This window comes from Ambystoma mexicanum, chromosome 12 (assembly GCF_040938575.1).
Source record: "Ambystoma mexicanum isolate Mex_15411 chromosome 12, UKY_AmexF1_1, whole genome shotgun sequence".
Classification (NCBI taxonomy): Eukaryota; Metazoa; Chordata; class Amphibia; order Caudata; family Ambystomatidae; genus Ambystoma; species Ambystoma mexicanum.
In genome coordinates this window covers 922,708,429-922,730,771 of record NC_090936.1, presented here as the reverse complement: position 1 = coordinate 922,730,771, position 22,343 = coordinate 922,708,429, and the positions used below count along the sequence as shown (strand labels likewise).

At 51.6% G+C, this 22,343-nt stretch overlaps 1 protein-coding gene across 1 annotated transcript in view; it reads right to left on the bottom strand.

The window, feature by feature from the left end:
- Positions 1–22,343, bottom strand: part of GLIPR1 (GLI pathogenesis related 1) — a 243,028-nt gene that overhangs the window by 56,889 nt on the left and 163,796 nt on the right. Inside the window, exon 3 of the mRNA XM_069627756.1 lies at positions 9,732–9,814. Coding sequence (XP_069483857.1) covers positions 9,732–9,814 — 83 coding nt within the window. The remainder of the gene's footprint in view (positions 1–9,731; positions 9,815–22,343) is intronic.

Sequence of the window (22,343 nt, the reverse complement as noted above, 5' to 3'; positions counted from 1 at the left end):
GGAATGGGCTCTCGGACGGCCAGGCAGCGGTCGGTTTGCCAACCGATGACAGTACATGATACAGCCGGAGAGCCATCTGGAAATGGAAGCCTTCGAGAGAGCCTTCCCCTGATTGACAGGTCCAAAATTCACAAAGAGTTGTGACGTCTTCCGAAAACACTTTGTGCGGTCCACGTAGAACTTCAGCGCTCTAGCCACATCCAGCGAGTGCAAAGCCCTCTCAGCCGGCGACGAAGGCGACGGGAAGAACACAGGCAACACCAAGGGTTCGTTGAGATGGAAGTCCGACGGTACCTTGGGCATGAAGGAGGGGTGCATCCTGAGCACTACCCTCGTGTCGTGGAAAGTCAAGTACAGGGCCTTGCAGGAAAGGGCCTGGATCTCTCCCACCCGTCGTGCGGAGGTGATGGCCACAAGAAACGCTGTTTTCCACGACAGAAACTTCAACGGGGCCGAGTGCAGAGGCTCGAACGGAGGTCCCATGAGCTTGGGCAGCACCACGTTGAGCTCCCACGCCGGGGCCGGCGCCTTCACCGGCGGGAACGATCTGAACAGCCCCTTCATGAACTCTATCACCAGACGATGAGACCACAAGGACGTCCGGCCCGTGGTTCTGGTGTATCAGGAGATCGCAGCAAGATGAATCTTGATGGACGCGTGTGCCAGTCCAGCTTTGGCCAGCGTCAGCAGGTACGGCAGTACTTGGGGAGCCGTAATCCGTAGAGGGTTAATCTTCTGTGCGTGGCACCAGACAGAGAACCTCTTCCATTTGTGTCTGTAGCATTTAAGAGTCGAGGACGCCCTGGCCTTTGCAAGAACCTCTCTACAGTCGGCCGGTATGTCGTATCCTCCAAACTCTAGCGCCGCAGGAGCCAGGCCTGCAAGTTCAGCGATTTCGGGTCGTGGTGGAGGATGGCGCCTCCTTCCCTGGAGAGTAGATCCGCGTCCACCGGCAGCTTGATTGGCGGGGACGCTGACAAGTCCAGAAGGTCCGGAAACCATATCTGCCTCGGCCACGCAGGTGCGACGAGGATCATCCTGCACCGCGACCTCTTGAGCTGGTTGACGAGCCGGATTAGCAGTGGCAAAGGAGGGAACGCGTAGAAGAACAGGCCCTCCCAGGGGAACGAGAAGGCATCGCCCATGCTCCTCGCCTGGGGAAACCTGCTGGCGAACCTCCGGCACTTGGAGTTCGTCGCCGGCGCAAACAGGTTGATCTGGGGTGTGCTTCACCGTCGGAAGAGGCGATCCACTAGATCCTGCCGTAGTTCCCACTCGTGGCACGAGCGCAGCTCCCTGCTGAGTGAGTCGGCGATGGTGTTTTTTATCCCTGCCAGATGAAACGGCACCAGAAACATCCTTTGGGCGACGGCCCAATGCCACAGGTCCTGCGCCTCCTTGGACAGCGCTGGAGACCTGGTTCCGCCCTGTTTCCTGATGTAAAACATGGTGGTGGTGTTGTCGGTGAAGATCCTCACCACCTTGCCCTTGAGGGACGGAAGGAAGGACCTGAGGGCCCAGAACACTGCACGGAGCTCCAGGACGTTGATATGGAGGGACTTCTCCGCCGGGAGCCAAAGGCCTCTCGCGTGCAGATTTTCGGTGTGCGCTCCCCACCCTTCGAGGGAGGCATCCGTGGTCACTGTCTCCTGGTGGTCTGGGGTCTGGAAGTCCATGCCCGCCGTCAGATGTGCGCGGTTGCCCCACCACCGGACCGCTCGGCGGAAACTCTCGTCGAGTGTGATCCTCTCCTCGGAGCCGCCCGTCGTTTGGATCCAGCGCGCGTCCAGGAACTCCTGCAACGGGCGCATCCGGAGCCTGCACATGGGAATGAGGTAGATGCAAGAAGACATCATTCCAAGGAGGGACTTGATGGACCTCACCTTGGCCGCGTCGGGAACCAACATCCGCTGTACCTTGCCCAGAATGGACCTGGTCCTTTCCTCCGCCGGGGAGGCCAGAAGGGACAGTGTCGAGCTTCGCTCCCAGAAACAGTGCGTTTTGCGCGGGTACCAGGTGGGACTTGGAGTAGTTCACGGAGAATCCCAGGTCCGCGAGAAGTTGGACGGTCCTTGCCGTGTGCTCCACGGCGAGCTCCCTCGTCTTGGCTCGGATGAGCCTGTCAGTCGTCCAGGTAGGGGTAGACTGTCAGTCGTCCAGGTAGGGGTAGACGTGGATCCCCTCGCGGCGCAGCTGCGCCGCCACCGGTGCAAGGCACTTGGTGAATACCCTGGGTGCCGACCGTAGTCCGAAGGGGAGGGCTTTGAACTGGTAGTGACGCCCTTGGACCACAAACCTGAGGAATTTTCGGTGCCCCTTTAGGATGGGAATATGGAAGTAGGCATCCTCCAAATCCAACGACGACAGGAAGTCTCCTTCCTCCAGCTGCCCCAGGACGTGCTGGAGGGTGACCATCCGGAACTTCTGCGCCTTGATGAACTTGTTCAGACGTCGCAGGTCTAGGATGGGGCGCCATCCTCCCGTCTTCTTCTTCACGAGGAAGTATCTCGAGTAAACTCTGAAGCCTCTTTGGGACGAGTTCGATGACGCCCTTCCTGAGCATCGCCTTTACCTCCAGGAGAAGCTGAGGGATGTGAAGCTCTTTCCTGGCCACGTAGGGACACGCGGGCACCTTCTTTGAAACTCGAGCGCGTGGCCCCGGGCTAAGGCGTCCAGCACCCAACGGTCGGTGGAGATGGACTCCCACACGCTGACGAAGCTCGCCAGCTGGCCTCCCACCGGGGTGCTTCGGTGGGGGCCCGACCCCACGGCCGGTTCAATCCTGTTTCGACGAGGCTTTGCCGCCTTGACCACCTTGGCGACGACGGCAGGGTCCGCCAGACTTGCCTCGTCCTCTGTAGGCCTCCTGAGACGACGAGCGGGCCGCTTGACGGTAGGTGGAGAAACCGCCGCCGGAACCTTTGGAGGCGCCCTTGCCTCCGCTGCTCCGAAAGGGCGTCCGTCGTTGCTGCAGAACCCCAAGGGCCCGGGCCGTCTCAGTGTCCGCTTTAATGGCCTGAAGGGAATCGTCCACTGTTTTCCCAAACAGGTTGTTCCCATCGAACGGCATGTCCAGGACTCTGGTCTGTACGTCTTGACGGAAGTCCATAGCCTTGAGCCATCCACGCCGCCTAAGGCAAACGCCGTTGCCCAACTGGCGAAACCCAGTTTCGGCGATGTCTGTCGCAATAGTGATGGCGTGGTCCGACGCCACCTCGCCTTCCTGTAGGATCTCCAGGGCATCCGCCCTCTTGTCGTCCGGTAGGAAGTCCAGCAGGGGAGCCAGTTTGTACCATAGCTCCCTGTCGTAGCGGGCCACGATAGCCAAGGCGTTGGCCGCTTTAATCGTCGTCGCTGCAGACGAGATGACCCTGCGTCCCATAGCGTCCAATTTCTTTCCCTCGCCGTCCGGTGGGGAAGTCAATGTGGAGGCCGCACCCCCCCCTGCTTTCTTCCTGGCCGCCGCGGAGACGACGGAGTCCGGGGTAGGCTGCGCCCGGAGGCACAGGGGGGCCGCGTCCGGGACCCGGTACTTCTTCTCGTACCGGTCTCTTCTAGCTGGCGTCGTGGAAGGGTTCTTGAGGAGGGCGAGGCCCTCATCCCAAATGTCGTCCAGTAGAGGCACCGCGAGGACCGTCTTCCTCTTGGCCTCGCGCCGTTGATAAAGGAATCCTTCCTTTTTCTTCTCCTCAGGGCAGAGTTGGAAAAGCTCGGATGCCCTGGCGATCATGGAGTGGAACGATCCAATCTCGTCAGGCGGAGAAGCCCTGGTGGGAGGTGACGACGGTAGATCCTCGTCGTATACCTCGTCGTCCGTACCCGTCGCTGCCGTGTCAGTCCCCGTATCATCCCCTCGGGTGGACGGGGAGGAGGGCTGGACGGGGCGCGATGGCTGAAAAGGAGGTGGAGGGTGAATCCTTCTTTTCTTGGGCGGGGGAGCACCAGAAGGTCCCGGTTCCGGATCCCCCGACGGGAAAGGTTCCACCGTCGGCAACGGTAGTCTCGTCCTTATCTCTGAACATAAGGACTGTATAGCCAACAAAATGGCCGCCGAGTTGTCTTGAGGCACTGGCAGAGGGGAATCCGACGGGCGATCAGGGGCCCCGTCGGCACCCTCGACGATGTCGTCGTCACCTGCGTCGGGATCCATCCCGACGGGTCGGTCTTCTTCCACGCCAAGGCCGTGGCTTAAGACCTCAATCAGCTCTTCCTCTGAGGTTGAGGCCGAATCTACGACGCCCTGCCCCCCCTTTTTCTTCCCCGCCGGGAGTTTCACGGGGGTCCTATCGATGGGCACAAAAGAGGACTCCCTCCGAGGTGGCAGGGAGACTCTGAGCCCCGAGGTCGCCACCACTGGTGTAGCCTCCACAGGCTGAGCCAGGGCCGCCGCGACAGTATCGATAGAGGGCTTGGCCGGATGGATTAAGGCCTTCACCACCTTAGGTGCGCTCACCGCCTTATCCTTGAGGGGGGGGACACTGCCTCGCTCCCCCTCCGATGGGGCCTTCGAGCTCGACCGGGGCCTCTCCAGGAGCTTCGCCGGGTGCTCGCCCTTCCTCTTACCCGACCCAGAGCGTTGGCTCGTGGCTGAAGGTGCCGGGGAGGGTGCGCCCTGCCTGGCGCCCGTAGAGCCCGACCGTTCGGCGCTCCCGGTGCCAGCGGACTCGCGGTGCTTTGGCTTGTGTTGGACCCCCGTCGCCGGGGCGTCCTCAAAGGTCTTAGAAGACCGCTCGGATTTCTTCCTCTTCTTCTCGCCTGACGGGCTCTTCCCTTCCAGCCAGTTGGCGAGACGTTGATGGCGGTCCTTCATGGTCCGCTCCGACATGTTGCCGCAAAACGCACAGTCCTTCTCCACGTGCGTCTTGTCCTCATGTAAGCAGTAGAGACAAAAGGAGTGTTCGTCCTCCTTAAAGACTTTCTGCAGCTGGCATCCAGGGCAGATCCTGAACAGCTTTCCGGGCGTCGAGCTTCCCTTCTCCTGGGCCATGTCCGGGCCTGAGAAACTTCTGGAGTCCTCCAAAAGCGTAGCTCGACGAAATCTTCACCCTTGAGGGGCGCAGACGAATCCGACACGGGTCCCCGTTGATCGGATGGAGAGTCGGTGGAGCTTGAGGCTCTTTTGACCGGAAAAAACGAAGTTTTTTGAGAAGAAACGTGAAAAATAGCACTAACGCTCGAGAGCAATAGCACGAGGATCCCAACACATGAACGTGCGGTAAAAATCTGAAGATGGCTGCCAGAGGCGGTGCTTAGGTAGAGGGCAGTCATTGGCTGTGGTCAGTATGACGCAGAGACCAGTGATTGGTTATTACTACGAAAGACAGATCAGAAACGAAACTGATACTGGTTTTTTTCTTTACCGAGGATTCCCAGCCTGACGACGGGGAATATTCATGAGCATGTGAATCCATGCCAGACCCCATGCTGGAGAAAGTAAGCATCCTGAAGATAGAATGACACCATCCAATCCTGGAACCGAAAGTCCTGAAGGATCTGCGACAGAGTGGCCACCTTGAACCTGTCCTTCCTGAGGAATTTTGAAGCGTCTCGGGTCCAATATGGGTCGCATTCCTCAGTCTTTCTTGGGAACTAGAAAATATGTGGCAGTACCAGCCATGGAATTACTCCACTAAAGGGACCTTGTCCACGGCATCTTTCTCCAACAGGGTGAGAATCCCCTGGAGAAGGAGCAGGTCTGGTTCTCCAAGAGATAGTATGGTCAGGGAACAATCTGGAGGTCTTCTAAAATGGAAGGCAGTAACCGTGGGCTACTGTTTGAAGTGCCCAAGCATCTGAAGCAATGCTTTGTCATTCTTCAAGATGCTCAGTCAACCTGCCCCCTCTTAGAGACTTGTGAGTCAAGGAAGTGGCTGCGGCAGAAGGTAAAGAGGCAGAGACTGCTTGGACGGTTCTACCGCCACAACCTCATACACCATGAGAGTCTTCTCTGACCTCTGGGCAAACTGGCCCCTGTTCCTACCGACTGAAGGGTAAAATCGAAAGGAGCAACCTCTCCAACTCTGAGAAGACTGGCTTTACGGAGGCTGGTGGATTACAGCTCCTAAAGATTTAGCATTATCCTTAGAGGCCTGCAACTTCACAAGAGTCATCAGCCTCAGTGCCAAAAGAAGAAATCCACCAAAAGACATGTTTAATAGCCTGGATTGAACATCCAGGACAAACCCAGACTTCAGCAGCCATGCAAACCTTCTTGCGACAGTGCTATCCGACATAGAACGACCCACACAATAAGATGCGTCTAATCCGTATTGAAAGGATTTGTACAGTGCTTCTTTGCCATCCTGAATAATATTTAAGAAGCCCTCTCATTTCCCCTTTGGGGATGTTCTCAGCTGTTTGGGCTATTAACATCCCATAAGCTGAGGATGTACTTTGGCAATGCACAACTAGCATTCATGGCCTTCAAAGCCACACTGCCAGCTGAGAAAACTCTTACCCAGAACATCACATTTTTTGTCATCCCATCAGGAGGGATTGTAGGGTAGACAGCTGCCTTGAAAGTGGAGGTAGCCGTTTGAACTACTACTCTCTGGAGTAGACAATAACTCTGGGTCAATAGACAAAGGTCTCTATTTCCTGACCAGAGCCTTACAAACAAGCTAGCGTTGTTGTGGCTGGTTTTTGCCAGTTCTCCAGGATTTTGATCCGTGAGGCTAAATGAAATGGCAAAACCGGCTCGGTTGGAGGTCCTTTGTCAAGGATGTCCATCAAGGACTCTGGACGACGAGAGCCCAAGAAAATCTGTCATGGCAGACCTATAAGAGCTACTAGCATGGCCAGCTGACACAAGAGTAGCAAACTCTACCTCTGGCGAGGCGTCAAGACCACTGGCAGCTTTAAAGCATTCAAACAAATCCTGTACGCTGAAGTCCTCAGTGATGCGCTCCTCCGGTACATTTGGTGTGCCATACCGTCTTCATAAATTGATCCCATAGACTTAAAAAAGTATCTATTCAACAAAACCGTTGATGGGTATGAGCAAGTCATCGATGTCTTAGACGTCGAGTCCTTTGACTTTTCCTATGTCAGCGACACCATCAACAGCACTCTAAGACACTTCTCCAACACACTACCCGGGCTATTAGGCCTGCAAGAGGTGGTCTTAGATGACACCTTGTCAGCCTTACAAGGAGCAACAGGGTCAGAGGCTTTCTTTGGTTCAAAGGAAGGACCGGGCAAGGCTGCCTTCTTGAATACTTCCATCATTTGCAGACGGAATTCCTCCCAATCTGCTTTAGAGGCAGATTTACTTGGAAAGCTTACCTTCTTCTTGTCGGGCGAGGAGTCTGACGAAGATGACTAGCGACAGCACCTCTTTTTCGATTTACGTCATGAATAAGATGAAGAGTGCTGTAAATTGCTCTTGGACCTAGAATGCTTTGAGAGCTTCTTTGGTCTCTGAGGAGAACTTTCCCTCAAACTTTTATCAGACGTTCTCCTCTTCGTGGAAGTGGACAAAGGGGATTTAGATGCTGATCTACCTATGGTAAGTTTAGTCTTCCTCTCCTTAAAGGCGTTGCTGGTTATAGATTGGCAAGACCAGCAATCCTCGAAATTGTGATCCACTGCAAGGCACCAGAGGCATACCTGTGATCGACATCTTCGAATCACAGTCCACATACCTGCAATCCAGTTTGAAAAGTAGCTGAGGCGATCAAAACGCTCGGAACGTGCTGCGCATGCGTAAAAACAAAAACCTGAAGGGGTCTCCCTAGCTAGTCCACAGGGCTCTGTCATCCAGGTGGCCAGGACACAGCCATCACTATTGGATCCACTTCCTGAGGGTGGACCAGTCAGCGACGATCACCTGGATGGACGGTCCTGTGGGAGTGGGAGACCAAAGGGCGAGACGCAGTTTCCCCCTTCTTTTTTCAAAATCTTTTCCCCATCCTACCACGTAGGATATTCCAAACACCCGCCCCTCCCTATTTTTCCACACAAACACCTTTGCACAACACGAAAGACAACAGACTAACACCAGGGCCATTTACCAGACGTGTCCCAATACCAGGGTCAGGCAATGGACCAGAATCACGCACACCTGACTGCCCTTTCCCTTCCCCACAGGGATAGAAGGTGGAGCACAAGAGCACAATACGAGCAATCACCCAAGTGTTCGTAGAACAGAACTTTTGTGTTTGTTTGTTGAAAGCATCAGGCCTCGAAGGGAAGAGACTATTGAAAAGATACTTAATCATTGATGAACCTGATAGCTGATACAGAGCTGTTAGCTCTCGCTAGGATGGGTCGAGCGTGTGTGCTCCGAAGTCCCACCATGTCCTCTGCTAAAAACATGGGGAAGGGAGACCTCAAGGCAATCACATCCCGACTCATTATTTGAACACCGTTTCCTTTATTTTGATAGCCTATTCCACACTCTTTCTGTAATAAGTTGTAAGGAATTGGCAATATTATTTTCTTAGTATAGGTCCTTTTATTTTGACACAACGCCACAAGGACTGCCTTATTTTTCATTTGATGGTCGACGCTGGCTCACATCTTAGATTTAGGTTAGGTGTTTTTCCACCCTGCATTAATAGTTCAATAAACACCCTTGAACTGTGATCACTTGTGTCTATCTATACTGTTGCCACCATGAGTTCCTTACAAAGCGCAGGGATGGATGTCGCAGAGGGACATCAATGTGCATCACTCTATGCTGTCGATGTTTCTGAAGCTGCAAGCAGGATATCAGTATACCAAAGATGAGGAATCCGTGGGAGGACACAAACCATTAGAAGCATGAAATTCGGAGACAGTCTCTTAGTACTTGATACTCTTAGGTACTAATCAGTTTCCCCATAAGAATGAGCAAAACAGGTAACTGAAGTAAATCAGAAGGCTTTACTTACTTTTAGGCACCCCCTTTTTTACATAGGCTTTACCTACCTACAAAATGTCAGGACAGGGTTCAAAGCAAAAGGAAAGGGTGTCTCACATATGTCTATAGAAGGGAAGCAGAAGAAATACAATCTTTCTGAACACTCTTGAATTGATGCCAGGATATAGGCAGGATCTAGGCAGGTGTGAGCATCCTTAAATATCTGTTGGGGAGAAAAAGATTGAAGGTAGAAAGATCTAGTATTGCCTGCAGGCCAACCTGGACCTTCTTGAGAACAGAGAAAAGCCCTGATTTCTCTGGTACAGGGCAACAGCCTCATATCGTCTCCATGGACAGCTCAATTACCTCTCCCAGAATCTGAATGGATCCAATCTGGATGAGAAGCGAGTATGAAGGAGAGTGAAGCGCAACAGAAAGACAATCGCCCTTGGATTCTTTGGAGATTCTATAGAGAGAGTCTGATGGTCCTGAGAGATGGTCTGCCAGTGAGAAAAGTAATAAGAGACCCAGCAGTTAATTGGTGTTGGGTGGACCTGGCTCGACCTGTCACTGCTTCTTTGTATCTGCTGAAGCTGTAGAAGAAGATCCAGTGAAAAGCCCTTCTAAAAGTAGCGCTACTCCTTCCTTCTGGTTAAATGGGACATTCGTCCAGGATGCAGATTAGAGGAAACGGGCCGGGCGCTGGTCTCATGTTGGACGGTGGTCGGGGGCTGAGAACGTGGGTCATCACTGACAGATTCTACCACATTTCCGGCAACCTGATTGGCTGGACGTACTCCCCTGGTTGTGAATTACTGAGAACGTGTAGAGAAATTGTCAGCTATGATTGCTGCAAAAATGCAATCCAAATATTCACTTTTTAACTTACGGCATATACTGTCCACACATTCATCTTCTGGGCAGCCATTGCATGGTGACCCTAATTTAAAAGCCCTTTCATCTTGAATTACACTGCAATGAAAAACACAGAGGTGTATTAGATGTAGCCTTAGTATGAAAAATGACATGTTTTCACAATATATTTAAATAGACATATGTATGTTGTGTTTGAATAGATCTCCAAAGCTGAAGAACTGCACACTTAAGGCACTGATGGTGAAAACAATTACTCACCATAGTGACTTTCGTACTTCTAGCCTTTTGTCCCCTTTTCCCATTTTAGGGCATTGGCCACCATTGTGGGGATGGACCTGGAACATTCTTGTACAACAAAACTATTTTACAAAACACAAGCTATAGCATTTGCACTGATGCACCCAAATGAGACTAATAGTTTTTCTTGAGCCGACTATTTAATCTAGCAGGACCTGAAAAATACTTGCATTTGGCGATAAAGGAAGTAGGGTTGTATGAAGAGAGGGGACTCTGAAGGAACATACCTGTAACTCCTGTTCTCCAACATTGGTGTATTGCATGGATTCACGTGCCCATTGAATATTCAGCCAGGCTGGGAATCCTTGGTAATATTAAAGCAGTTTACCTTTAATGTTTTAAACTGCGTGTCACTTTAGTAGTCTATCAGTGTCACATTGGGTCATACAGCCCAAGAGATAGGTCCTCCTTAGCTCCACCCGCCCCTGGTAGCAATCTTCAGATTTGGAAGCGCCTCAAAACCTTCCTCTTCACTTTTGCTTTCTCTCTCCCTCTCCCCTGCTAAATTCTTCACCAAAACTGCACTGATTCTGCAACTGGGCCACTCTCACCGACCTCAGTCCTGGGCCCAGTCACTCTTCACTTGCACTGCCTCCCTGGCAACCCCTGCACTGCGGGACTGTCTCTGTATCACTACAGCCCCCCCAGCACTTGTCTGCACATACCTTGCACTTGCCATCAGCTGGCCCTATTTATTTATTATTTTATTTCTATTCTACTTATTTGTACTGCACTCCCCCCCTTCCCTCTTCCCCTTGCACTTTTTCCCTTCCCCCTACCCCTGCACTTGCGCGGTCTGAATGACACCTGGCCTAGTAGGATCGTTGTCTGTCTTCCCCTTGTTCCCCCCTCCCTGCCTCGTCGCGCCTTGAAACACTTGTGTATAGGCGCGTTACAAATGCCATATATCATATCATATCAATGTGGCAGTTGGAACCAGAAGAGCCAGAATGGGGTAGGAGGTAGGGTTGTATGTGAATGCATGAAAGATACCAATGCTGGAGAACACGAGTTACAGGTAAGTAACTTCTTCCATCTCCAGCATTGGATCTTTCATGTATTCACATGCTCATTGAATGCGATTATATAGGCGTGCATACACACAACCAATGGTCACCTCATGTGAACAGGTTGCAAAGCACTGATTGGCCGATCCGGACTCCTCCCTGCAATCCCTATTGACGCAGTAGACTGTTGTGAAGGTATAGATAGACCTTCATGTGGCTGCAGATGTCGAGCAGGGGAACACCAGACAGGATAGTCATAGACGCCACAGCACTTGTCAAGTGTGCTCTTTTTCTTCGTAGCAGGGGCCTTGCTGGCTAGCTGATGGCAGTGTGAAATGCACGCAGACAGCTATTTTGAAATGGAAGATTTTGATCAGGCTTTGCCCTTACCCACTGGTCCGAAAGCAACGAACAGTTCAGTTGCGATGACTGACGGAATTGTTTTGTGCGAGCCACATAAAACCTGAGGCTTGTGCGACATCGAAAATGCAAGGCCCGTTCTGCCAGAAAAGGAGAGCCAACAAAAAAAAAAACACAGATAGTACAAACAAAGTTACTCAACGTAGTGAGTAACGTCCACAGTCCTCTTTCATCCATACTTGTGGGACAGTCCTTTGGATGGGACCGGAGCACTTTTTTGAATCAGAAAATTGGCCTTTTATTTTTACACGGGCCAGTGCATTGCCCTTCAGTTCTTTTCTATCGGCAAGGCCTGAAGACAATATTAGCAACAAGAGGCAACTTTTTAGAGGGGAGGGTGGGCAGGCGTACAGAGGAATGGGACTAAGGACTAGGAGTATGTAAGTCACTACAGCGGGGAACTTTGTTTTATTCCTACGTCCCATCCCCTTTCCCCATACTTGTGGGAGATTCACAAGCACTGATACTAAACTGGGTGGATAAAAAACTCCCTTACTTAAAACAGGTTCTTCAGAACAGCCTGACCAAACTGAGCGTCCGCTCGTGAACTAAGGTCGAGGCAAACGTTTTCACGTGGCAGCCCTAGGAATGGTTTCCAAAGAAGAACAAGTTACTTACCTTGTAACGTTCTTTCGACGGGATGTTCCTCCGACGTATTCCTTATCTTTGATAATACGTTTCCAGCTTGCTGGCCTCGGAATTTTTTTTTTCTGTAGAGGGCGCTGCGCGTCGACGTCCGCCGAGTCCATGTCCCTCGACGGCCACTGTATTGGCGCCGACGTCACCATGCCCATGAATAGCCACACGCTGCGTCCGTTGCTCAGTTCCGTTTTGTAGCATAAGAAAAGTCATGCCTGAATTGGTTATTGACCTTGAAGGAGTGTAAACTGCAACCACAAGGGAAGTATCACTGCAGGGATGGATGGGAGGGGCGATAAAGAATACGTCGGGTGGAATATCCCATCGAAAGAACGTTACAAGGTAAGAAGTAACTTGTTCTTCAAAGGGATTGTGTCCTCCGACGTATTCCTTATCTTTGATAGACTCCCATAGCAGTGGCATGTAATTGGAGGTGGGAGTGAGAAGGGAATAGTTTCTTACCTGTAACTCCATTTCTCCAGCATTGGTATCTTTCATGGATTCACATGCTTAGAATATTCCCCGTCGTCAGGCTGGGAATCCCCGGTACATTATATAGACCCTTTCCCGTAGGAAAGCTTTTTCGACGCTTATGCGTCCTATCCACCTCGTTTTGTATCATGCGTGCCCGCACCGTCAGGACGTCATGATATAAATACAGGAACCGCCCCCGCGCTCCCTCAGATTTCGGCCCCCAAAGTAGTGGGGGAACCGGTTTGCATGTTCAGGGGAGGCAGGTGGGCGCATGTGAATCCATGAAAGATACCAATGCTGGAGAAATGGAGTTACAGGTAAGAAACTATTCCCTTCTCCAGCATTGGATCTTTCATGGATTCACATGCTTAGAATAGATTACATAGCAGTACCACCCCCAAAAGAGGAGGCGTGCATGCAAACCCATATACTTTCCTCGCAAGGCCCGTTCCCTATGATCGTGTATACATCAGTAATCGTTAAAATAGGAAAACGAACCACATACAGTCATAAATTCCACAGGATGCAACCCCTCAGCCGGGGCTTACCTTATTGGAATAGGTGTCGAAGCACCGCCTGTCCCATCCGGGTATCTTCGGCATGTTGCTGCGACAGGCAGTAATGGCGGGTAAAGGTGTGCGTAGCCGCCCAGGTAGCCGCCATGCAGATGTCCCCCAGAGGGATTCCGGCTCACAGTGCCGTCGACGATGCCGCTGCTCTAGTTGAATGAGCTCTTGGCCGTCGTAGAAGAGGCTTCCCTGCCCTGGAATGGCAGTACGAAATGGTAGATGACACCCATCTTGACAGTCCTTGCTTTGAAATGGCTTTTCCTCTAGCACCCAAACCATAGGCCACGAACAGCTGTCTCGTTTCTCTGAACGGTTGCGTACGCTGAAGATAAAACTTGAGAGCCCTTTTTACATCCAATGTGTGTAACGTGCGCTCCGCTCCCGAGCATGGCCAAGGAAAAAACGTAGGCAACACAATAGAGGAGTGTTTATGGAACACCGAAGGAGCTTTCGGTATGAACTGTGGGTTAGTGGCTAGGACTACCTTGTTCTTGAAAAATCGTAAGTATGGTGGGTCTACCATTAGAGCCTGAACTTCTGAAATACGTCGGGCTGAAGTGATGGCCACCAGGAAGGCCAATTTCCACGACAAAAACTTTAGAGACGATGATGACATTGGCTCAAAAGGAGGCTTCATAAGAGACGTTAAGACCAGATTGAGGCTCCACTCCGGCGGAAATTTCTTCTCTGGAGGGAAACTCCGAAAGCGGCCTTTAAGGAAGTGCTTAATCAGGCGGTCGAATGCCGTTGACGAGTAAACCTGGAAATGGCGGCCAGGTGTACTTTTATTGATGATACCGATAGGCCCTTTTGAGCTAAGAACAGCAAGTATGGAATGAGCTTTTCCGGCTTAATCGATTGCGGAGCCAAACCTGGTTGATCCTCACACCACTGACAGAAACTTCTCCATTTGTACGCGTATGAGGCGTTTGTGGAAGGTGCTCTTGCCGCTTGCAGGAGACGCCGACAGTCCTCTGGAATCGTTAGCCGACCAAATTCAGCGAAGTCAGGAGCCAGGCCGTCAACTTGAGGCTGTCCGGGTCGTGATGCCAAACGACACCCTCCTGTCGAGACAGAAGGTCTGGGGTCTTCTGGAATCTCATTGGTTCCGCCACCGCTAAGTGTAGCAGGTCTGAAAACCACACCTGTCTGGCCCAGTATGGGGCCACCAGAATTACCCGACATGGGTACCTGAGGATCCATTGCAACGTCCTCCGGACAAGGGGAAATGGAGGGAATGCGTACAGGAATTTGTTCGTCCATGGGAAGGAGAATGCATCCCCCAGAGAGCCCTGCTGAGGCCATCTGCTTGCGTACTGATGGCATTTCCTGTTGTTCTTCGTCGCGAACAAGTCTATGGAAGGATGTCCCCATTTCTTGAATACTTGTTGTAGTTGTTGGTCGTTCAGCACCCATTCGTGAACTTCGTTCATTTCTCTGCTGAGGGCATCGGCTTCCACATTTCTCACGCCTGGCAGGTGGAACGCCAAGATTTGCATGTTGTGTTGCAGGGCCCAATGCCAGATTTTCTGTGCCTCCGTCGATAGGGACCTGGAACGTGTCCCTCCTTGTTTCCTCAAGTAGAACATCGTAGTGGTGTTGTCCGTCATGACACGCACCACCGAGTCCCTCATTTGAGGAAGAAAAGATTTTAGAGCCCATCGCACTGCTCTCAGTTCTAGCAGGTTGATATGCAGGGAGGACTCCTGCAACGACCACTGGCCTTGTACCTGTAACGTATCCAGATGAGCTCCCCATCCGCTCAGCGATGCATCCGTCACCACCGTCTTTTGGAACTCCGGTTCCAGTAGGGGCATTCCTTTCGTTAGATGAGTAGACACTCTCCACCAGCAGAGTGCTTGTACTAGTTGTTCGTCGACGACCAGTCTGTCGGACCAGCGACCTCGGCTCTGCGCCCAACGGTCCGCTAGAAATTCCTGGCAAGGCCTCATAAACAGACGGCAGTTGCTTATCAACGGAATGCAGGACGACATGGTCCCTAGCAGGAACATGTATTTGCGCACCGACACCTTGGTACCGCATCTCCATTCCGACGCCTTGCTTTGAAGTTTCTGAATTCTTTCGCTGGATGGTCTCACCAGGCTTGTGTGTGTATGAAACTCTGCTCCTAGAAAGACCAAGGTCCTCGAAGGCTCTACGGAGGACTTGTTGAAGTTTATTGCGAAGCCCAGTTCCTGTAAGAGGGACATTGTGGCCCTTAGACTGTTTCGTGTTTGTTCCCTGGACGAACCTCTGACCAGCCAGTCGTCTAGATATGGATAGACATGGTGACCATACTTCCTTAAATGGGCCGCTATAGGGGCCAAGCACTTGGTGAACGTCCTGGGGGAGGACTTGAGCCCGAACGGGAGGACCTTGAACTGAAAATGCTTTCTCCCGACGACGAACCTTAAATATCTCCTGTGTCGTGGGCGTATTGGGATGTGAAAATAGGCGTCTTGAAGGTCTAGTGACGATAGATAATCCATGGGTTGCACCGACCTGATAACCTCCTGGAGCTTTAGCATTTTGAATTTTAAGCTCTTTAGCCATTTGTTGAGTACTCTCAGGTCGAGAATGGGCCTCCATTTTCCATTTGGCTTCTTGACAACGAAGAACCGGGAATAAACTCCATGTCCTTCCTGTGCCACAGGAACTCTCTCTACCGCTCCTTTTCGCAACATAAGCGCCGCCTCTTGTCGTAGGATTCGGAGGTGGGGCTGGGTCGAAAATACAGGCGGAAGACGTGGAGGCTTGTCTTTGAATTGTAGCGCATGACCCATGCGAATCGTGTCCAGAACCCATCGATCTGTGGTGATGCATTTCCATTGGTCGAAGTGATGAGAGACTCCGCCCCCCAGGACGTTCCGAAGGACGTCATTGGTTGCTGGTTTGCTTGTTCTTCGTCGACGAGGGACGCGAGCCTCGCCGCCTGGAAGCTTGATAGTCTCTGCTTCTACGTGCCGACTGGGACGCTCGTCTGAACCCTTGTGAAGAGTACGAGGGCCTGTTAAATCCACGGTCCCCGGAGGCTCCAAAGCGGGAGTTTCCAAAAGCACCCCTAAAGGGGCGAAAAGAGCGAAAGTTTCTACCCGTTTGGAGGGCGCCGAGGGACCTAGCAGTATCCGTGTCTTCCTTCATCCCCTTCAACGCTTCATCAACCTTTTCTCCAAACAGATGTTCTCCTTCACATGGCATGTCGAGGACTTTGTACTGGACTTCAGGACGGAAAGTAGTACATTTGAGCCACGCTTGTCGACGAAGTACTACGCCATGGTTGATTTGTTTGAAACCAGACTCTGCTAGGTCAACTGCAATATTAATTGCGTGGTTCGAAGCCTCTTCGCCATCCCGCACCATTAACATGGCTGCTTTCCGGTGTTCATCTGGCAGATGTTCTAGGATAGGGGCTAGTTTGTGCCACATTTCTCTATCGTATCGTGACACGATCGCTAAGGAATTGGCTGCTCTTACTTTCGTCGCGCCGACCGAGAGCACCTTTTTTCCAAAGGCGTCCTGCCTCCTAGCCTTGCTTTCTGGTGGAGTTGAATATTTTTGCTGTACCCTGGCCTTCCTAGACGCTGCAGCCGACACCACCGAGTCTGACAGAGGTTGTGATGTTAGACATTTTGGAGTGGACTCCGGAGCTTTAAACTTTTTCTCAATCCGCCCCTTTACGGCCGGCTCCGAGAACGGATGGCGCATCGTCTTGAGACCTTCTTGCCACACGTGGTCCAGAATTGGGATGGCAAATACCGATTTCCTCCTTTGACCCATATGGTCAAAAAGGAAACAGTCTTTCTTCTGCTCCTCAGGAATCAAGCCGAACTCGGAACACGCTTTTCCCATCATTGCATGGAAGGCTCCCACATCATCCGGAGGAGATGGCTGTGTCTGGCTTCTCGTAGACTCTACCTCTACACCCGAATTCCATGTTGGGTCCCTCGACGGTGACAGGGAAATGTCTGACCCTGAGTCACCCAGTATAGAATCGGACTCCGACAACTCACCCTCCTCCTGCGCTCGAGGACGATCTTTTACCGCCTGGGGGGCCGATGGGTTTTTAGTCGTCGAGCGAGCCACACAAGTTTGCTTGTCGACGGAAGGTACAGAAAAAAGTGACGATGTCCCAGGTTGAGGGATCTGCGTATCCAGCCGCTGCAGGAGCTTCTGAAGAGTATTAAGCACATCCAGAGACAAAACTGTCTGGGGGGGTCAGTAACGTTGATGATATAGGTACCATACCCCCACTCGCACTCGTCGTCGCCGACGTGGAAGGCCGTAAGCCCAAATCCGACGGCTGCAGAACCATGCCACCTTCTCCTTCCGCCGAGCAGGCCGTGTCTGGCTGCAGTAAGACTTCAGGGGGGATCGGGTCATAGACCTCTGGCAGCCAAGCCATAGACTGAGTCTCCGTCGACGAAGGAATCCCAACCGCTGCTGCCTGAACGGTAATAGGCATCGTCAACGACACCGAGGTCGACGAGCAAGTAGTCGGCGTCGAGCCCTAAGACTTCGTCGATTTCGATGCCGACTTCCCGGCTGAAGCGTCTCGACTCACGGAAGACCTAGGACGGTCCCCTGAGGAGGATTTTGACAGCGCTTGCCTCTCCGTCTTAGATGATGAGGAGGAGGAGGAGGGCTTTTTATGTGATGAGGAAGACCCAGCATGCTTCCTCGTATGCTTGTCCTCAGTGCGGTTTTCCGCCGGCCGTACCTTCTTCGATGGAGGTTCCGACTTGCTCCTGGAGGCCGTGGAGCCAACTTCCGAAGCCGGGTAGGCACCCGCTCCGTCATTAAGCCAGTCGACCAGCCTTCTTTTACGGTCCTTAAGAGTTTTCTGGGAGAAACCCTGGCATATCTCACATGTATCCGCCGTGTGGTGCGGGTGGAGACAGTAGATACAATCCATGTGGGCATCTCCTTCATAAACTTTTTTGAGGCCACATGTCGCACAAGGGCGAAATAACGCTTTTCCAGACATAATTCTCCAGAAATTTAACGTCGCCGAAGCGAAACAGAAAAAACAACCTAGTTTTCACTAGCAGTAATCACGAGGATCCCACTACTTTGAAAGACGGTTGAAATCTGAGGGAGCGCGGGGGCGGGTCCTGTATTTATATCATGACGTCCTGACGGTGCGGGCACGCATGATACAAAACGAGGTGGATAGGACGCATAAGCGTCGAAAAAGCTTTCCTACGGGAAAGGGTCTATATAATGTACCGGGGATTCCCAGCCTGACGACGGGGAATATTCTAAGCATGTGAATCCATGAAAGATCCAATGCTGGAGAATGTTATGTATCCCTTTAGGGATGGACCGAATGTAATACGGCCTTGCCAAATCTGGTCTCTTGAGTAGTGGAGGAATCCAGATTGTAAAATTTTGTGAATGTATGTGCGGACGACCATGTGGCAGCCGCACATATGTCTCGGACTGGCACCCCTCTTTGGAGAGCCGAAGAGGCTGCGATACCCCTGGTTGAATGAGCCCTGAGCTTTTGGGGTGGCTCTTTCCCCGCCAGTTTGTAACATTCCAGAATGGCCAAAATAATCCACCTGGAGATGGTTTGTTTTGTTATGGGTAGTCCCAACTTGTGACCTGAGTATCCTACAAACAGTTGGTCTACTTGCCTGATCCTAGCCATTCTGCTGATATAAAAGCTGAGAGCTCGCCTTGGGTCCAGCCTATGTAGCCTTTCCTCCTCTTTCCCCGGATGGGGAGGAGGGTAGAACGAAGGTAAGGTAATTTTCTGAGTAATATGTAATTCAGAAACCACCTTTGGGAGGAAATTAGGCTTCACCTGTAGGACATCTTTGTCCTTGTGGAAAATTGTACGTGGGGGTTTACAAGAGAGAGCTTGTAGCTCGCTCACCCTCCTAGCATATTTTAGTGCTACCAATAGGACAGTTTTAAGCGCGAGAAATCTCAGCGAACAAGAGTGAAGTTGTTCGAATGGAGTGCCCATTAGGAAGTTTAAGACTAAATTTAAGTCCCATAAGGGAACCTGGAATGGTTTTGGGGGATAAACATTAGTTAATCCCTTGAGAAATTGTACCAGTAGAGGAAGTTTGAAATATGATGGTTCCTCCGCAGTGCGCTTGAAGATAGAAAGCGCTGCGAGATAGCCTTTTACAGTGCTAAATTGAAGGCCTGAGTTTGCCAAGTAGAGTAGAAACGATAACACCGTTGGTGTACCACATGAAAAAGGGTCGATATTCTCTTCCCTACACCAGCTGCAAAATTTGTTCCAACGACAGCAGTATAAAGACTTTGTTGCTGGCCTTCTGGCCGAAAGCAACACCTCCATGACGTCATCAGGGAGATCCCAATCCTTGTACCTCACCCTTTCAGAAGCCAAGCGTGAAGGTTGAGGGTTCTGGTGTCTGGATGGAGAACCTGACCTCCCTTCTGCGAGAGAAGATTCTCTTTTGAGTGGAAGACGGATTGGAAGGCAGATGGACATATCTAGAAGGTCCGGGTACCACGTTCTCCTGGCCCATCCGGGGCAATTAGAATCATGGTTTTCCGGAATCTTCTCAACCTCCTTATCATTTGAGGAATAACAGGGACTGGTGGAAACGCGTAAGGAGTGGAAACTCCCAGTCCACTACAAACGCGCCTCCCAGAGCTCCTCTCGGGGGAAATTCCCTTGAACAGAACAGATCGCATTTCCTGTTGGTGCTTGTGGCGAACAGATCCACCTGAGGGGTTCCCCAAAGGGCAAAGATCTCTTGAAGGACTTCCTGAGCTAGCTCCCACTTGTGGGAGACTGTGCTCTGCCTGCTCAGAGCATCCGCTGTCAAGTTCTTCTCTCCGGCTAGGTGGACTGCCGATAGAGAGATTCCTTCCCGAATTGCCCAAAACCAGAGCTGCATCGCCTCTCTGCACAGTGGCAGTGATCCTACGCCTCCTCTTTTGTTGAAGTAGTGCATGGCCACCGTGTTGTCCGTCATTATCAGGACATTTCTCCCCTGTCTTGATGGCAGGAAAGGTTTCAGCGCTAGTCTGATCGCTCTCAGCTCCAATAGGTTGATATGTAGTCTGGACTCCGATGGAGACCAACGACCGCTGATGGTCAAGTCGTTGGCATGGGCTCCCCAACCCGTGAGTGAGGCGTCAGTGACTACTGTTATCTCCGGCCATGGTTGCCAAAACAGTTCTCCTTTCAAGATGTTCTCTGGATAGGCCAACCATTGAAGGTCGCGGGCTACCTTGTCCGGAATCCGGAGGAGATCTGTCATTCTCCCTGAGAATTGCGACCACTGACTTCTCAGTGCCCACTGAAGAGATCTCATTCTCATGCGAGCCTCTGGCATAAGGAAGATGCAGGATGCCATGAGGCCTAGCAACCTCAAAAAGTCAAAGGCTGGGAGACGTTGGGCATTTTGAAACTTGGTGACCATCTGTAGAATATCTTGAGCCCTCACCTTTGGTGGCGAGGCTTTTCCCAGGGAAGTGTCCAGGACCGCTCCAAGGAACTGGAGTCTCTGTGATGGTATCATCTGTGACTTCTTTAAATTGAGGGAGAAGCCCAGTTTGTGAAGGAAGTGGCAGACATAGTCTAGCTGGATCTGAGCTTGTTCCGAAGATACAGCCCTGATCAGCCAATCGTCCAGGTAGGGGTAGACGTGGATCCCTGCCCTCCTTAGACTCGCAGCCACTACCGACATTAGTTTGGTGAAGACCCTCGGGGCGGAGGTCAGCCCAAATGGCAGAACTCGAAATTGATAATGAGTCACCAATTGCGAACCTCGGGTATTTCCTGTGTTTTAGATGGATTGGCACATGGAAATAAGCATCCTGAAGGTCCAGAGATACCAGCCAGTACTGGAGCTGGAGGGCCTGAAGGATCTGAGAGTTACCATCTTGAACTTGTCCTTCCTGAGGATCTTGTTCAATTCTCGTAAGTCCAGGATGGGTCTCAGTCCTCCGTCCTTCTTTGGTATGAGAAAGTAGGGGGAGTACCAGCCCTTGTTCCTGTCCACTACAGGTACTGGTTCTATGGCACCTTTCTCTAGCAGGTCTATAATTTCCTGCAAGAGGAGCGAATCTGGAACTTTTAGAGAGCTGTTCCCCGGTGCATGACTCTGAGGGATGTGTAGAAAGGGTAGGCAGTAACCCTGGGCAAATGTCTCCAATGCTCAAGCATCTGACGTTATAGCCTGCCATTCCGTCAGATGGTGAGTTAACCTGCCCCCTACAAGTGTATTGTGTGGAAAGGCCTCAGAGTGGTTTGGGGGCGGCTGATGCAGATGCCGAGGGTAAAGAGGCACCTGCTGCTGCTGCGGCCTTAGTACTTTTGACCCGTCCACCTCGGGTGGATCTCCTTGGCCTCTTTGAGCCGGCTGTCCTCTGCCTTTCCCGAATGCGGAATAATAGCGAAAGGACCTTCCTCTCCCAGAGGTTCCTGAGGGGCGAAAAGGAGTTTGGCGGATAGCAGCTCCTAAAGATTTTGCTGCTGCTTTAGAAGTCTAACTTTTCCAGACTGTCATCAGCCTTTTTTACGAATATTGAAGAGCCGTCAAAGGGCATATTCAAAAGTGTGGCCTGTACATCTGGAGCAAAGCCAGACTTTCGCAACCACGCATGCCTGCGGATTGTTGTACTTGCCGCCATCGCCCTGTCAGCGGAATCGATGCCAGTTTGAAGTGATTCGCACATGGCATCTTTGCCATCTTTAATAATGTTAAGGAAGGCTTCCTTTTCCTCTCCTTCGGGTATGCAGTCAGCCACTGATGAAGCACACTCCCGCAGTGTGTGACTGAACCTGGCGAGCGTACAGGTGGCGTTGATGGACTTCAACGCCATACTACAAGCAGAGAAGACTTTCTTTGCCATAGAATCATACCTCTTGTCATCTCTATCCTGTGGGACAGTAGGGTAAGCGGTCCTGCTGCTTGATGAAGTTGCCGCTTGGACCACCAGGCTCTCTGGAGTCGGGTGTTTTGATAAGTATTCAGGGTCAGCTGCAGCTACCCTATACTTGGCTGATAATCTTTTATTGACAGCAGGGATAACTTCAGGAGTTTCCCAATTAGATGCAATCTTTCTTTGTTAGGCTGCATGTAAGGGGACCACAGGATCCTCCTGTGGACCTTTGTCTAATATGTCTGTCAGGTCATCCTGTTGAAAAACAAGCGAAGGCGCAGACCAACCCATAAATTCAATAATTCTTGCCATCAGGGTTCTATAGGGTGTTTCGGCATGTTCCTC